Source organism: Scylla paramamosain, chromosome 29 (assembly GCF_035594125.1).
Source record: "Scylla paramamosain isolate STU-SP2022 chromosome 29, ASM3559412v1, whole genome shotgun sequence".
Taxonomy (NCBI): domain Eukaryota; kingdom Metazoa; phylum Arthropoda; class Malacostraca; order Decapoda; family Portunidae; genus Scylla; species Scylla paramamosain.
The window spans coordinates 5,895,488-5,914,080 of NC_087179.1; the positions used below are offsets into that span (position 1 = coordinate 5,895,488).

The 18,593-nt window shown below is 41.2% G+C and overlaps 1 protein-coding gene across 1 annotated transcript in view; it reads right to left on the reverse strand.

Annotated features, from left to right (window-relative positions):
• Positions 1-18,593, reverse strand: part of LOC135115198 (methylmalonyl-CoA mutase, mitochondrial-like) — a 69,358-nt gene that overhangs the window by 41,257 nt on the left and 9,508 nt on the right. The window contains exons 3-6 of the mRNA XM_064031705.1: positions 15,895-16,089; positions 9,696-9,879; positions 6,843-6,977; positions 2,891-3,088 (exon numbers count right to left, since the gene is read on the reverse strand). Of these exons, the coding sequence (XP_063887775.1) occupies positions 2,891-3,088; positions 6,843-6,977; positions 9,696-9,879; positions 15,895-16,089 (712 nt within the window). The remainder of the gene's footprint in view (positions 1-2,890; positions 3,089-6,842; positions 6,978-9,695; positions 9,880-15,894; positions 16,090-18,593) is intronic.

Sequence of the window (18,593 nt, forward strand, 5' to 3'; positions counted from 1 at the left end):
TATTATTACTATTATCATTATTATTATTATTATTATTATTATTATTATAATTATTATTATCACTTTCCAGCAACTTGAGTTTTTCCACTTCACACAAAGCCACAAGTGAACAAGAGGAACACAGCAGGACAAGTGGCAGCACAACAGTTTAGAGTAGCTCATGGTTACGATTAGTGAACATTTTGTGAATGATGTGACATAACTAAACTACACATCAAGGTAAAAATTCAACATTCTCTATTTAACACCTTCAATATGATGACGCCTACGCAGGCATCATGAAGCCCCAGTGGTGTATATATGATGACGCCTACATAAGCATCACGAAGCGCCAGTGGTATATATATGATGACGCCTACATAGGCATCATGGTTGGATTTTATTTTAGTTGTTGTTGAGCAATCCCATATACTGCCTTGACTTGTCTTGACAGTCTCAGTATTATGTCCTTGAGGTTCTATTGCTCCTCCCACCCTCCCTGTTCCCACCAGTCATGTAAATGAGCTACCCCACATCCCACCCTCTATCCAGAATGAGGAAGTCTCATTGGCAAAGCATTACATCTTAGTTTCCCCCTATGGTCCTTCCCTTATCTTCCATATTCCCCTATCCTTCTCTTCTTCCTATACCCTTTTCCAACAGGGAGGACAGACTGGGACAGTTCCCCCCTTTCCCTTATTTATTTCTTTCCTTCTTACTCTCCTCTCCCTCCCTCCTCCCTACATTCTCTCTCTCTCTCTCTCTCTCTCTCTCTCTCTCTCTCTCTCTCTCTCTCTCTCTCTCTCTCTCTCTCTCTCTCTCTCTCTCTCTCTCTCTCTCTCTCTCTCTCTCTCTCTCTCTCTCTCTCTCTCTCTCTACCCAGGAAGGGGAGACAGTGTGGGGGGTACAGTTCCCCCCACTCAGGTGCATAAACATACAACTGCACGCTAATCTCTTTTCTGATACCTTCACCTTCCCTTCCCTCATCATTTATTCCTCCTTCAACTATCATCACTTCTGTAATTTACTACTCTCCAACCACCTCAAATCGTAAATGTATGTGTGTGTGAGAGAGTGTGTGTGTGTGTGTGTGTGTGTGTGTGTGTGTGTGTGTGTGTGTGTGTGTGTGTGTGTGTGTGTGTGTGTGTGTGTGTGTGTGTGTGTGTGTGTGTGTGTGTGTGTGTGTGTGTGTGTGCTGTACTTACACCCAGAAAAACAAAAACTCCTGCCTCATATTTCTATGACAACTGAAGGTTGACTCAGAGAGAGAGAGAGAGAGAGAGAGAGAGAGAGAGAGAGAGAGAGAGAGAGAGAGAGAGAGAGAGAGAGAGAGAGAGAGAGAGAGAGAGAGAGAGAGAGAGAGAGAGAGAGAGAAATAATAGTATTATAAATTAGATAAGTTATAGGTCGCAAGCCTATGCCATATATGAGCAATGCTCATTTTTTAAGCATCCAGAGTGAAGTGGTTAATAACATGACAGATAGGTAGCAAATGCATAATATGAAGTAGTGTGTGTGTGTGTGTGTGTGTGTGTGTGTGTGTGTGTGTGTGTGTGTGTGTGTGTGTGTGTGTGTGTGTGTGTGTGTGTGTGTGTGTGTGTGTGTGTGTGTGTGTGTGTGTGTGTGTGTGTGTGTGTGTGTGCACAGACTGGCAACTGTACACACACTGATCAATCTGGGTGCATAGATTTTAAATTTCAAGGGTACATGGAAATAATAGGATTTATGGAGGGCTACAAGACATGGCCAGTGTGTCTAAGAGTGCATAGTATAAAAAAGATGTTTTGGAAAGCAAATAATTTGTCATGTAAGAAATTAATTCTAAGTGAGATTGAAGTACTGCAAATTCATGTATTATATTAGTATATTACACTCAAACTGAACTCACCCCTCATGGGTTTGAGATGTGGCATTGTTTTTTTGCTATACATTTAGCACTATATAACAATTATTTAATTAAGGACCAAGTGGCAAATTCCTATGTTTAAGATAAAGACCCAATACTTCACACTTACATACTTTGTCTTAATACTAGAGAAAAATGCAAAATATTTGTGTAATTCTTTAACAACTGATCACTAGGACTTCTCCAAAACACCAAAAGAACCAGAGGCAGGAGACACAAGTTTGCAGTGGTGCTGTAAAACCCCAGTCTATACATGTGCTGTGGTTGACTGCACTAATGTATCAGGAAAGAACAAAGGTGTGAAAGAATGGGTTGCATTTCCAAAGAAACTGGCAACTCAGGGAAATGCTGGGAGACACAATATAAACAGACAAGTGGCAACTCAGGGAAGACACTGGGAGATATGATGCAAACAATCTTCACCAGTGTCCTGCTAAGATTTAACATCAAAAGACGGTTATTTTTCATGTGTGCCAGGATTTAAATAGTGGTATGTTAACTGTATAACTTAAATGGATACAGTAAGCTCATATAGAGAGGAAAAATAGTATTCATCCCAGGGTGATGATACATCTTAAAACTATGATAATGTGTGCAGTATTTAGTTTGTTTAGCCATATTTCTTGCTCTCTATTTGATGATGGTGGCTAAAAGTGTTCTTAAGATTTTTCAAGCATATCAATTTTTTTGTGTAAAATTAAGTCTGGCACTGTGAGTGCCAGACTTAATATGTTTCCCAGCTGTCAGTGGGTGATGCAATTGGCTACACTGTTCATCATCATGCTGGTCTTGCTCACATTAAGTGCAGAATAATGCTTCTAATTCACAATCCCAAACCATTAATTCCTTACTCTTACTGACATGCTTGCTTAGCCCCCCAACAGGTTTCCTCTCAAATACAAGACATGCATGATTTTTTTCCTTGCCATCCTTTCTTGAAACCTGTTATGTACTGCATTGACTGTGGGACCTATACTTCTATACAAACTTCCTTTCAACACTTACCATGTAAAAATTCATGCCAACACCCCAGAAGAAGGAGAGGCGGGGGGCAAAACGGTCAATGTCCAGGCCGGCCTTCAGTCCTGTGCGGCAATACTCCAGACCATCAGCAAGGGTGAAGGCCATCTCTAGCACAGCATTGGCCCCGGCCTCTTGAAGGTGGTAGCCGCTGATGCTTATGCTGTTGAACTTTGGCATATGCTGTTGAAAGAGAAATGATGTTAGGTAACAGTAAAGATGAAAAATAAGTATGAATTACTAGTTTTAAGGTGTATAAGTATTGTAAGTGTCATAGATGAGGTGTTCCCTGCAGTGGGGGAATCTGCCTGGCCACACACTACACTCTGTTGGTGAGCTGCTGCACCAGTTTCTTGGTGATGTGGGAGACTTCACTTTGGAAACATTTCAGAGTAGCTATGGAGTAACTCAGATTTAGTTCCAAACAGTTACTTTTGTATGCCTAGTATATAATTTCATCAGAGTAGATATTTCCACACTTTTCATGATTATACATGTTCACTTTAGACTTAAGGGAAGTGGACTGCAAAAAACAATGAAATTTTTTTACCCAGACCTTGAAATTGAGTTTTTAACAGCATAGTCACCCCTTAGGTGTCTGCTGTTTCCTGTGAAAACAGGAAACTGATAGCATCATTTCTTACATGTTTAAATTTCCTTTGTTAACAGTTATTTGAAGGGATCTAGCTGCTCCACTAGAGAGCAATATCCTGTAAAATGGGAGGGGACCAGGTGCCAATTAGACCTAAACATGATAATAAACACTGGTTTGCCTTTGGTTGTCATTTTCTCCTATCATTTGTAAAACTGTACTGAAAAAGCCAACACACGCAATGATACACACTTCTCAGAAGAAAACTGCTCCTATCTCAAAATTTATATTTTCCACATTTCAAGCATAATTTCTGTTGACTTAAAGGTAATGCAGATGTAAAAGTATCTCTGGAAAGAGGAAAGAAAGGCCTTCTTTAACTAAAGACAGATTTCCAAAACAAGTTGTTTATATCATGGTAGATTTTTTTTTTTTATTTAAAATTTTTGTCATCAAAATTTGTTTGTCTTATTTTTATAAAAAATGCCTTATCAAAAATCTATCTTTGGTGAAATGAATATATATGTATGCATGTTATGAGGAATGATTTTCAAAACAATTGGTTGAAAAACAAGTAAGAAATTCAAACAATGCTGATGTCATTTTTTTACATTTTCAGTGTGCAATATATATTTTTTTCTCCGAAACTAATGAGTGTATCTCAATGAAAATTGGGGATTTGATGTTTTACATACTATGATATGTGCACACCAAAAATCATGTGTATCGGAAAAAAAATGAATGTCACCTCTGAGAGTAGCAGGTGCCCACTCCCCATAATGCAATAATAATTTGAATACAATAATTTTTTTCATGAGTAACTTTTCTTTTTTTGTATCCTTCAAACTGCCAATTAACATTATTGAGGAGCTGCAGCACCACACACTGGTGATGGCAGTGCCATTGCCATCTATGCCAGCTCTGTAGTGACAGCCCCCTTGAGCCTGAGTGAGTCATGATGGGCATGGCAGTTGTCACTGGTGGACAGGTGCCATTCTGAAAGACATCTGGCCACTGTCCCAAACTGCAGACAGAGATGGTGGTGATACAGCATGCCCTGAAGCACACCACCCACTGCAGGATGGGCAATAGTCCTCAACTCTAATCTAGGGAGGGCTGCCTTGCACTCCATGCACTAGCAACTGCAGGGCAACATGCACCTCACAACCACTATACTCAGCTACAGTGGGACCCTCAGCTTGCAGGGGCTGCTCCTCAAACATGGGTCCAGCCACACAGCTTTGCAGAGAATGAAGTGCCAACAAGGCAGCCTGTAATGCCACCAAGATGGTTGTGTGACCTGCTCCATCCTGCCTAGCTTGCAGAGGTAAGATGCAAGCCAGACATGCTGCCATCCACACTGGGAAGCTGGATCAAGGGGTGGGGCTGTCCTTGCAGCAGGAAACCTGGCATGCTGAGGCCATTGGCTACCATCCACTGAACCCCAACCTCTCAGCTGCCAGGATAGCAGAAGTTCTGCTTCAGCACCTCTGTCTGGGTTAGTGAACCTTAGAGGAGCTGCAGGACAGCTTTGAGAAACTGAGCTGCCACTGTGCCAAGGCAGGCACAAGAGGACCTGCCATGACTGCTGGTGGTGCAAGACTCTACTTCTCAGTGGCCTTACCTCACCTCTCCCAGCACCAAACAGGTGTGTGCCTCGTGAAGAACCAATGAAGTGACAAGATGCCTAGAATCATGTAGAGACTATTCTTCAACTAACCATAAACCCCATCAACAGAGAAAATGTCACAATCTTTCCAGATTTTAACTCCCCTTGTGACTTCTGGCACCTAGCCAAAAATATCTCCAACACCTTGCCTAGTCAACTTTCACCCCCTATTATGTTCACTTTTCAAATTCGAGAGTCATGCAAGAGTCAACCAGTATTCTCAGTCTTTATTCCCTTTTACTAATAAACTCTGGAATTCCATGTCTGCTTCTGTATTTCCTCGTACCTGTGACTTGAACTCTTTCATGTGAGATGTTTCAACACACTTCTCTTGGACCTGCTTTCCCTGTCTTTTTCTAGGCTCTGGCATCTTTAGCAGTACTTTACATATTTATTTATTTTCCATAAATTCTGTTTTCCTTGGTCAGATCCCTCCACACATAAGAAATGCATAAAAAAAGGAAGATTGAAATGAACATGCAAAGTGGGAAATTATCAGTGATATAAAAATAGCTTAATATTGACAATAGAGAACAATATACTACTAGAGAGGCACACGCACATAATTACTTGAAGCAAAAGAATTGATATATATATATATATATATATAGGTTCTGACAGACAGTGTTTGTAATACAACAGAGGTTGGAACTGCTTAATAAATAATAACAATAAACAAGTAAGAATTATGCAAAGCATCCAAGAAAAATCAACTGAAATGCTACAGTCTGATATCTAGGATGGTTGCCAAGAGGAAAGATAGTCAGCAATACAGGAAAGAATACAGATCAAACTAAGCTGTGATATTTGTGGAGTACAGAAAGAAGTGAATCATGATACCCTTTCAATGATGGAAGAGAGTGGAACAAGAGAATACAAATGTAAATGAGAAAAAAAGTTAGATGCTGAAGCGGTATCATGAAATCTAACTTCCCAATACTAGCAATTCATGGAGGTGACAGTGAGGCAAATAAAGAGAAATCATGAGTTCAAAGATTGAATATGGAGACAAGATATTGCATGCTGGGTTGGCATTGTGTACATTACAATTAAATAAGTATAAGTAAAGTGTCTGAAAAATACACCAAAAAGAAAAAGGGGAAAAAAAGAGGAAATATGGTTCTTGTTAGCAAATTCATAACAAAAAAATGAAAAGTTGGATGAAAAGATTTGTGTCAACCAGGAAGCACAACACCAGGAAGACACCAAGAAAACTTATTAAGACAAGGGACACATGAACATCAAAAAACACAGTTTTCCAAACACAGCAGTGAGTAAGTGGAATGCATTACTGAGGAAAAGCAATGAGTGAAAATGGAATATATCATAATCAAACTTTAAAATGGGACATAATGAGGCTGACACAATCCAATAAGAAGTGATAGGTAAGCACAAACCATCTTGTGTGGGATTGCCAGCTTGGGCCCTTACTCAGAAATCCTCTGCTCTCTCACAACAACTATTTTCAAAGGCCACAGAGATGATTAGCCGGGTTATCAAGAGTTTTCTTCTGTTTATAATGTAGAAATCATGCTAATCTGTCACTAGAACCACAAAATCATCTTTAAAACCTGTCACTTCAATAAGAGCCTTTTTGAAAATAATGGAAAATAAGGCCAGATGCAATTAAGAATAGAGTCCCTGAAATATAGATAGAGAGATCCAACACAACTTACCTCAGCTGTGTAGCCAAAAATATCACCAATAATCCTCATGGAGGGGTCAGGTGGGTAAATGTAGGTGTTGCGAACCATGAATTCCTTCAGGATGTCATTCTGGATGGTGCCCGAGAGCTGCTCTTGCTTCACACCCTGTGGAGATTATGAGTAAGTCCCTCCTCTCTCTCTCTCTCTCTCTCTCTCTCTCTCTCTCTCTCTCAATTCTAATATTTTTTTTCTTCTTTTCTATATAATATCCTTTCAGAACATAAGAGCATAAGAAAATAAAGAAATCAGCAAGAAGCCAGTAGACCTACATGTGACAGTCTCTGTATAAAACATACCAAGCAATTTTTTTTTTATGTAGGAGGGACACTGGCCAAGGGCAAAAAAAAAAAAAAAAAAAAAAAAAAACACTGAATAGGGTCCAAAGTGGTAGTCAAAAATTAAAGGATAACTGTCTTGAAATCTCCCTCTTGAAGGAATTCAAGTCATAGGAAGATGGAAATACAGAAGCAGACAGGAAGTTCCAGAGTTTACTAGAGAAAGGAATGAATGATTGAGACTGGTTAAAACTTGCATTAGAGAGGTAGACAAAATAGGTGTGAGAAAGAAGAAAGCCTTGTGTAGAGAGGCCACAGGAGGAGGGTAAGCATGCAGTCAGCAAGATCAGAAGAGCAGTTAGCATGAAAATAGTGGTAGAAGATAGCCAGAGATGCAACATTGTGGTGATATGAAAGAGGCTGAAGACGGTCAGTTAGAGGAGAGGAATTGATGAGATGAAAACCTTTTGATTCTACTCTGTCTAAATAGGTGGTATGAGTTGAACCCCTCCAGACATGTGAAGTATACTCCATACTCGTACATGGATGAATAAAGCCCATGTACAGAGTTAGCAGCTGGGAGAATGAGGAAAACTGTCAGACACCTCAGAACACCTAACTTCAAGGAAGGTGTTTTAGCTAGAGATGAGATGTGAAGTTTCCAGTTTAGATTATAAGAAAAGGACAGACCAAAGACCTCCACCTCCACCCAATGACTACTTCATACTACCCATTAAAATTCTTCACAATGATGTTTTCCATTCCCTCGCTGGCCTAAACTTTTGGAAGGCTTATGGACCTGATGGGGTCCCTCCTATTGTTCTCCAAAACTGTGCCTCCATGCTTGCACCTTGCCTAGTCAAACTCTTTCAACTGTCTGTCAACATCTATCTTCCCTTCATGCTAGAAGTTTGCCTATATTCAGCCTGTTCCTAAAGAGGGTGACTTTTCTAATCCCTCAAACAACCATCCTATTGCTTTAATTTCCTGCTTATCTAGTTTTCAATCTATATTCAACAGCAAAATTCTTAAATATCTATCACCTCACAACCTTATATCTGATAGCTGGAATGGGTTCTGCCAAGGCCATTCTACTGGTGACCTACTGGCTTTCCTTAATTAATGAGTCTTGGTCATCCTCTTTTAGAGATTTAGTTGAAACTTTTGCTGTTGCCTTAGACATATTAAAAGCTTTTGATCAAGTCTGGCACAAAGATTTGATTTCCAAACTACCCTCCTACGGCTTCTATCCTTCTCTCGGTAACTTCATCTCAAGTTTCCTTTCTGACCATTCTATTGCTGCTGTGGCAGACAGTCACTGTTCTTCTAAATCTATTACAGTGTTCAGGGTTCTGTCCTGTCACCCATCCTCTTCCTATTATTCATCAATGATCTTCTAAACAAAATTTCTTGTCCTATCCACTCCTACACTGATGATACCACTCTGCACTTTTCCATGTCTTTTTGTGGACATCCAACCCTTCAGGAAGTAAACAGTTCATGCAGGGAAGCCACAGAACACCTGACTTCTGATCTCTCTAAAATTTCTGATTGGGACAGAGGAAACTTAATATTGTTCAATGCCTCAATAACTCAATTCCTCCATCTATCAACTTGACACAAACTTCCAGACAACTATCCTAACTTCTTCAATGACATTCAACTGTCTCCCTCTTCTATCTACACTCAACATCCTCAGCCTGTCCTTTATTTATAATCTAACTGGAAACTTCATATTTCATCTCTAGCTAAAACAGCTTCTATGAATTTAGGCACTCTGAGTTATCTCCACCAATTTTCTCATCCTCTCCAGTGGCTAACTCTGTACAGGTGCCTTATCCATCTGTGTATGGAGTATGCTTCATATGCCTGGGGGGGGGAGGCAGTTTCCACTCATACCGCCCTTCTAGACAGGGTGGAATGAAAAGCTTTTCATCTCATCAACTCCTCTTCTCTAAATGACTGTCTTCAATCTCTTTCTCATCACTGCAATTTTGCATCTCTTGCTATCTTCTGCCACTATTTTCATGCTAACTGCTCTTCTGATCTTGCTAATTACATGCCTCCCCTTGTCCCCACAGTTTCAATGCACAAGACTTCATTCTTTCTCTCACCCCTATTCTATCCAAAATCTCTAATACAAGAGTTAACCAGTATTCTCAATCATTCATCTCTTTCACTGGTAAGCTCTGTAAATCCTTGCCTGCTTCTATATTTCCACCTTCCTATGACTTGAACTCCTTCATGAAGGAAGTTTCAAGACACTTAACCTTCAATTTTTTTACTACTGTTTTGGACCCTATTCAGGGACTGGTGTCTGAGTGGGCCTTTTTTTTTTTTTTTTTCTTGGCCAGTATCCCTCCAACATAAAAAAAAAAATAAATAAATAAAATATTTACTCCTCCATACTACTAGCACCACCAGCACCAGTAACACAGCACCACTAGCTCCACACCAGTACTCCTTCTAGCAGCCAAGCACTGCCACCAGCACCCTCATTAACACCACCAGTTAGGCCAGTAACTGACCAACACTGTGAACCACCCACCTGTTCCTCAGCAGCCACAATGAACATGGCCATGGTGGGAATGACAGCCCCATTCATGGTCATGGACACTGACATCTTGTCTAAGGGAATGCCACTGAAAAGTGTCTTCATGTCCTCCACTGAGTCGATGGCCACGCCCGCCATCCCCACGTCCCCATGCACACGGGGATTGTCAGAGTCATACCTGTGAGTGTGGAGACATTAGGTTAAAATAGGTTAGTAGAGATGTTAGATGGCAGTGTGAAGGTGTTAGATGGCACTGAGTGAGGAGGGAGGTGTCAGGTGGCACTGAGTGAGGAGGAAATGTTAGGTGGTACTGAGGGAGGAGGGAGGTGTTAAGTGGCATTGAGTGAGGAGGGAGGTGTTAGGTGGCACTGAGTGAGGAGGGAGGTGTCAGGTGGCACTGAGTGAGGAGGAAATGTTAGGTGGTAATGAGGGAGGAGGGAGGTGTTAAGTGGCACTGAGTGAAGAGGGAGGTGTTAGGTGGCACTGAGTGAGGAGGGAGGTGTCAAGTGGCACTGAGTGAGGAAGAAGTGTTAGGTGGCACTGAGTGAGGAGGAAATGTTAGGTGGCACTGAGGGAGGAGGGAGGTGTTAGGTGGCACTGAGTGAGAAGGGAGGTGTTAGGTGGCACTGAGTGAGGAGGGAGGTGTTAGGTGGCACTGAGTGAGGAGGAAGTGTTAGGTGGCACTGAGTGAAGAGGAAATGTTAGGTGGCACTGAGAGAGGAGGGAGGTGTTAAGTGGCACTGAGTGAGGAGGGAGGTGTTAGGTGGCACTGAGTGAGGAGGGAGGTGTCAGGTGGCACTGAGTGAGAAGGAAGTGTTAGGTGGCACTGAGGGAGGAGGGAGGTGTTAGGTGGCACTGAGTGAAGAGGAAATGTTAGGTGGCACTGAGGGAGGAGGGAGGTGTTAGGTGGCACTGAGTGAGGAGGGAGGTGTCAGGTGGCACTGAGTGAGGAGGAAGGTGTTAGGTGGCACTGAGGGAGGAGAGAGGTGTTAGGTGGCACTGAGTGAAGAGGGAGGTTTTAGATGGCACTGAGTGAGGAGGGAGGTGTTAGGTGGCACTGAGTGAGGAGGTGTTAGGTGGCACTGAGTGAGGAGGTGTTAGGTGGCACTGAGTGAGGAGGGAGGTGTTAGGTGCCAGCAGGGTTGGCATTAAAAAAAATCCACAAAAAAAAAAACATTTTATTCTTTAATATTTTACATATCATGATTTAGTTCTATATCATACTGATAAATAAGGTTTATATATGTACATACACATAAATAATGTAAAAGCAGTCAAGCCTGACCCATTCATTTCCTATACAGTACAAGTTAACACAGGCTTTGTCCAACCGGACCAACCTGTATCACCATTACCTGAACATGTGTCTGTTCTTCATTGATAAAAAGTGTCAAAACCTTTCAAGATCTAACTCCTGTCATGACTTCTAGCACCTACCCAAAACCATATCCAATAACTTCACTTCTTCATCTTTCCCTCCCTTATTTCAACACTGCCATCTCATCTATTTCTAAAGCTGAACTCTTTGCTCAAATCTTTGCTGAAAACTCTACCTTGAATGATTCAGGGTTTCTTCCTCCCTCTCCTCCACCCTCTGACTATTTCATGCTACCCTTTAAAATCCTTCGCAGTGATGTTTTCCATGCCCTCAATGGCTCAAATCCTTGGAAGGCTTATGGATTTGATGGGATCCCTCCTATTGTTCTCTGAAACTGTGCCTCCATGCTTGCACCTTGCCTAGTCAAACTCTTTCAACTCTAACAATCAACATCTACCTTTCCTTCTTGCTTGAAGTCTGTCTACATTCAGCCTGTTCTTAAAAAGGGTGACCGTTCTAATCCTTCAAAGTACGGTCCTATTGGTTTAATTTCCTACTTACCTACAGTTTTTAATCTATCCTCAACAGAAAGATTTTTAAACATCTATCACTTTATGAACTTCTATCTGATCGCCAGTATAGGTTCTGTTGAGACCACTCTATTGGTAATCTTCTAACTTTCCTTACTGAGTCCTGGTCATCTACTTCTAATGATTTTGGTGAAACTTCTGTTTTTGGCTTAGGCATATCAAAAGTTTTTAATGGAGTCTGCCACAAAGCTTTGATTTCCACACTGCTTGGCTTCTATCCTTCTCTTTGTAACTTTATCTCAAGTTTTCTTTCTGATCGTTCTATTGCTGCTCTGGCAGACAGTCACTGTTCTTCTAAATCTATTAACAGTATTCAGGGTTCTGTCCTGTCACCCACTCTCTTCCTATTATTCATCAATGATCTTCTAAACCAAACATCTTGTCCTATCCACTCTTACGCTGATGAAACCAGCCTGCACTTTTCCACGTCTTTTCGTAGACATCCAACCCCTCAAGAAGTAAACAGTTCTCACAGGGAAGCCACAGAACGCCTGACTTCTGATCTCTCTAGAAATTCTGATTGGGGAAGAGCAAACTTAGTATTATTCGAAGCCTCAAAAACTCAATTCCTTTATCTATCAACTCGACACAACCTTCCAGACAACTATTCCCTCTTATTCAGTGACACTCAACTGTCCCCCTCTTCTACACTGAACATCCTCGATTTGTCCTTTACTTATAATCTAAATTGGAAACTTCACATCTCATCTCTAGCTAAAACAGTTTTTATAAAGTTAAGCATTTCTAGTTGACTCTGCCAGTTTTTATCACCCCCCCCCAAGCTGCTAACTCTGTACAGGGGCTATATCTGTCCATGTATGGGATATGCTTCACATATATGTGGGGTTCTACTCATACCGCTCTTTCAGACAGGGTGGAATCAAAAGCACTTCATCTTATCAACTGTTCTCCTCTAAGTAACTGACTGTCTTCAGCATCTCTCTCATCACCGCAATATTGCATTTTCATGGTAACTGATCTTCTGAACTTAGTAACTGTATGCCTCCCCTCCTCTCACGGCCTCACTGCACAACACTTTCTTCTTTCTCTCACCCCTATTCTCTCTACTTCTCTAATGCAAGAGTTAACCAGTATTCTCAAGCATTCATCCTTTTCTCTGGTAAACCCTGTAATTCCCTTCCTGCTTTTGCATTTCCTCCTTCCTATGACTTGAACTCTTTCAAGAGAGAGGTTTCAAGACACTCACCCTTTAATTTTTTATGACCATTTTTGACTCTGTTCATGGACCTCAGTGGGCCTTTTTTTTTTGTATTATTATATTTTTGTTGCTTTTAGCCAGTGCCCCTCCTACATGAAAAAAAATTCAAACCTTTTGTTTCACTCTAGATTACTTTTTAATTGCTTATTTAAAATGATTTACATATAAATATAAGGAACAAAAAATAAATAAACCCAAAAAAACAATAAAACCCGACACAAAAACAAAAACCTAGTGAGTTGAGTTTTTCTTAAAAAAAAAAAAAAATTTCAACTCTGGATGACAGTGAGTGAGGTGTTAGGTAGCACCAAGGAGGTGTTAGGTGGCAGTGGGTGAGGAGATGTTAGGTGACAGTGAGTGAAGAGGTGTTAGGCAGCACCGAAGAGGTGTTAGGTGGCAGTGAGTGAAGTGTTAGGTGACAGTGAGTGAGGAGGTGTCAGGTGGCAGTGAGGTGTTAGGTGGCAGTGAGGAGGTGTTATGTAGCACTGAGGAGGTGTTAGGTGGCAGTGAGGTGTTAGAAAGCAGTGAGCAGGTGTTTGGTAGCACTGAGGAGGTGTTAGGTAGCACTGAGGTGTTAGGTGGCACTGAGGTGTTAGATAGCAGTGAGGAGGTGTTTGGTAGCACTGAGGTGTTAGGTAGCACTGAGGAGGTGTCAGGTGGCAATGAGGAGGTGTTAGGTAGCACTGAGGAGGTGTTAGGTGGCAGTGAGGAGGTGTTAGGTAGCACTGAGGAGGTGTTAGGTGGCACTGAGGAGGTGTTAAGTAGCACTGAGGAGCTGTTTGGTAGCACTGAGGTGTTAGGTAGCACTGAGGAGGTATTAGGTGGCAGTGAGGTGTTAGGTAGTACTAAGGAGATGTTAGGAGTACTGCAGGACAACAATGATTCATGGGTTCTTAGTTGCTGGATTCCTTTTCAATAGGCAAATCTTATATCTAGTCTATATACTGTACAGCAATGCAAAGCTCCCTAAAATAATAGTGAGGCAATACAGTAAAATCTCTCTCATCCGGCATTCGAGTATCCGGCAGCTTCAAGTATCCGGCACATTTTTCCCCGAGCCTTAAAATCAATAAAAAATCAATGTGTACTCATAAAATCGATCAAAATTCCCGAGCGAGGCACCAGAGCGCACTGCTTCGCGCCACCCGTGGCCCACTGCACTGTGTTTACTCAGTGACTCAGTCCCGCGTGTGCACTGTTTATCGCCTGACGCCTTCATCATGCCTAAAGTTGTAGAAAAGAGGAAGCGTGTTGTGCTTACACTTAAGCAGCTGATCAGATCAGCTGCTGATTAAGATCAGCTGATCTTTGTTATGGTAAGATGCGTGAGTGTAGGGTGGTGATTGTGGACATAATTTCACTTCTATTCAAGTATCCGGCAATATTCAAGTATCCGGCATGTCGGCGGTCCCATTGATGCCAGATAAGAGGGATTTTACTGTATTCTACAAAAAATTTCAGGCAAAAGAAGCAGTATCAGACAACTAACGTGTTTGATAGCATGGTAGATGAACTTTTTTTTTTTTTTCTGGGTTAAGGACCATCCCTGTGTCTTGGATGTAATGGTGCGGCTACCCACAGGCTAACACAATGCTGACACTCAACTGCATGCTGATTTTGTCCCAGATGGTCACCACTTCAGGTGTAGCAAGTACTGCTGGCTTGCTTTTTATATTTGTGCTGGGCCATTCCACAGACTTGTCAAACTTTAGTGTAGATTTCAGAATTCCATAAAAATACATTCACTAAATACAACTTTAAAGCTTAAGCCTTCTGAAGTGTTTATTAAAAGAGAAACATAAAAAAAGTGCCATACCAATTCACCACTGATTCAACTGATCAACTGTTGTTGACACTGATGCAATTTCATTCAATCATCAACCCAAGTACATATTTGTCAAGAGTGATTTAACTGTTATTGGTTAAAATAGCATCTCTTTTACCTGCAACTGCCAACCAGGTAATAGGTGCTTTAAGGTGTGGAGCAACTTAAAGGACCTTCCCCCTGTGGCTGGGGGAATAAATTTTAGCTTATATTTTAGGTTTTGTGTCCATATAGCTATGTAATTACACTAGTCCTTCAAATAGCCATGTTATTCATTAGGTGTCTGGCTGGTACAGTGGAAGCATGCACAGCTGCTCTTCTGTGGCCATGCATTCAGGCTCCACTCAGGCTCAAGTCTTTCCAACCATCACAAATTGCTGCCGCAGGGAGCAAGGGGTGGGGAGTTGAGTCAGCTGGCAAGACTTCCTGCTGACACAACCACATCCTGGGCTCACTCAGGCCACACATGGATGAGGAACAACCCTGGTTTGCCTATCATACACATGACAGGTAGCTACAAATTTCAACACTTTGCCTTCACTCTGCCATCTATTAACAACCTTCAATCTTCATGTTTTCCAGAGGGTGTAACACAGAAGCTGTTATTCTGAGCTAAGCATAACTTACAAGTGAATACAGAAATATTGTTGTAAGTGATTTGTGTGTCATGCACCAATGTACTGTAAAGAGTTATGCAATGCCATGTTAATACATGAAATTTCACAGCCAAAACACAGGAAATAAAAGATTGTTGCTGCAACCTCAGACTACCACTTATGGACTCATGAAACATTAACCCTACATAATTCATGGGTAGCCTTATCACCAACATAATGGGCTATGTTCCTGGATCCAACAGGCTGTATGCTAGGTAATCTGCAATAGGAAGGAAGATTATGAACACAACCTAAAATGTATCAAGATGAGGATGACGAAATGGATGCATCACTAAGCAACCGACCTGAGAGGAAGGAGAATCACAGACAGCACATGGCAAACCAAACCACAGAGAGGTAGGTGCACTTGTGTGGGGATAAGAGGAGGCAGACTGAGGTGGTTTGAAATGATGACAACAAGAGAGAGAGAGAAAAAGGGCAAAACCAATACATATATGCATATTTGAATGGTGATTAAAAATGATGATTACCACTGTCATCCACACACTAGTTACCATTAGTACTAACCTTGAGAAAGAGAGAGAGAGCACATGAAGTAAATGCCCAGAAACAATGTGTGCTTACCCCCTGTGTGTGGCAAGGTCAAAGGCCACAGACAGACCTTGCTGCCCCGCCTTGATGTTCTGCCGGTAAAACTTGTTGCTCTCCTCCACAGTGCTGAAGCCTGCATACTGTCGGATGGTCCAAGGCCGGTTGGCGTACATGGTGGGGTACGGCCCTCGTGTGTAGGGGAACTTGCCGGGCAGCTCATTGCTATCCCTGCACCAAAGAAAGTGTCAGAGTACAGGGAGTCATCAAGCTACGACAGAGTTCTGTTCCTGTCACGTCATGAACTAATTTTTTCACAGGTCAAAACCAGCCAACAGTGTGTTACTCACCTATGTTAATGCTATAGTAATGTACAGTCATAAACTAAAGCATAAAAACATAACTACTGTACCTGTGAAAAAAAAACACATGAGGACTTAGTTAAAAAAAAATAAAAATAAATAAATAAATAATGTACAGGGGCAAGCACTGCCAGCATTGTAACCACAAAATAGCTGATATCAAGACCATCATAAACCAAGAACTTCCTGTACAAGAGCCTGCCTTGAGTACAGGTGGAAATAGGATTTGGGCTTACATGGTGAATGGGAATCAGAAAGTGGGAATTCATGATGTGTATCTATTCTTGTTGGTTAGGTTATTGTCACACAGTGTTATATTTTGTTAGTAGAAAATTTTAGCTCCCGTTTTCTACTATTGTGAAATGTTGCTCTTGATCACATCATGAGCCTCCTTGGCTTAATAAATGTTGCTGTCCAGAGTCATGCCACCTGGTCACACACTCAACACCTCCTGCCGTCACACCTTGGCTCTGCTGTGTCCCTCTGTTCTGTTACTGCTTGGGTGGAACAGGAAGTGTGTGTGTGTGTGTGTGTGTGTGTGTGTGTGTGTGTGTGTGTGTGTGTGTGTGTGTGTGTGTGTGTGAGATTATGCATGAGTGCCTATTTTCTAGTAGGATCATTATTACATTGTATAAAATAACCAGTCAGTCATAAGGGATCACAGCCTGAACATAAAGAGCTGTACAAAAACCACTGTTCAGTTGCACTCTGCAAGTTGCCGCACCTGACCTGTGATTAGATCATTGCAGAAACACATCTTCCTCATGAAACGTCAGCTTGCTATGCAATACTTGTGTTAATAATAGGAAGAAACAAAGCAAAGATGACACTTGCCAGGAGTGTGATGATCACCATGACTTTGGGGTTTTGAAGATGAATATAAAGCTTTTTAGCAATTATTTTTTATCACACTTTCGTGTCTTTCAAAATTTTTATTTGCCATAAATTTGTTTATCATAATTGTTCCTGTGACTGTCTGACTGTCTCTGCTCTACATAATGCCTTAACCAGACACACACTGTGCATATAGTATGTGTGCAGGGTCTTGACAATTTTTAGTGGTAAATAATGGGACTTCATGAGGCTTAATACACATGACTGTTTGAAATTCTGTACATTAAATAAGAATCATTAATATCAAGCAAAAAACAAGATATTTTTCCTAACAAACAGTTCTCCCTAAATTGAGATGCATCTAATAAGTTTTTATGCTTAATAAACCATCAATATAATAACTACTTGTAAATTACATATGGTTAAATTATACTAATGGGTTCCAATATCGGACAGAGAAGTCCTGTTTTACAAGCATCCATTATATGCGAAACCAATGATATGAAATGTGTAAATTTGGGACTATTTTTTTCATATGGGCACAGAGATCCAATGATACGTCCTTCAGTCCTAGGTGAGTAAAATTACAGTTTAAAATGAGCACTTCCTACACCCTCCCACTAACACACCAGCTGTATGGTGATGTGTAATGACTCAGATAAGCAGGGATGAGTTTGTGAGTGCTGGAAGAGAACCACACATCCCTTCCCTGTTCCTTACCTACCATGCACTCTCCTGCCAGTTCTCTTTTAAACTCAACTCAGTGTCTTTCAGACTCCCACTCTTACAGCCTTACTGCTCATTATTATACTCGTGGTCTGTCATCATTTTGCTTGCAAGCATATTTACAATACAGTACAAGTACAGTGCACAGTGTGTTATGTGACTGATTGGTGCTTGGATGTGTTACAGTGTTAGTGCTGGCGTGTTCTTTCATTCACTGTTTTTGGTGTGGTGTTGTGTGACTGATTGCGTGGTGTATAAATTGTGCCTTATTTTGCCTCTCAAGTGCTTACTATGCCTCCCAGGCAGCCAATGAGTTCCAGTGTGAGTCCCAGCAGTAAGGCTAAGCGAGCTACAGTGCCAATAACACTTGCAAAGAAGATAGAAATTGTTGAGGCACAGGAGTGGTGAGTGAGTTACCTCCCTGACACACCTCCCTGAGTGAGTTATCTCCCTGACACACCTCCCTGAATGAGTTACCACCCTGATGCACCAGCTACACATTGGTGAGTGCTATGCACATTTATATGTTTAATTAGTATGAAATCATGTTCTTTGTATGCTGTTTTCTCATTCAGGTTGTCTTATTCTGTAACATAGACATGTTTATTGTATTTGGTGTTGTACATTTTAGCTTGAAAACTCAACTTTAACAAGGGTCACAGAATGTAACCCCTTTTCTTTTGCCATTTGCTGTGTGTTTCATTATATGAGAGTTCGCTATATGAGCAATTCACATGAAACCTAACTGCTTATATCATCAGGACCTCCCTTTACATAAATGCAGTTACTATCCACTGTCTTTACCTAAATAAT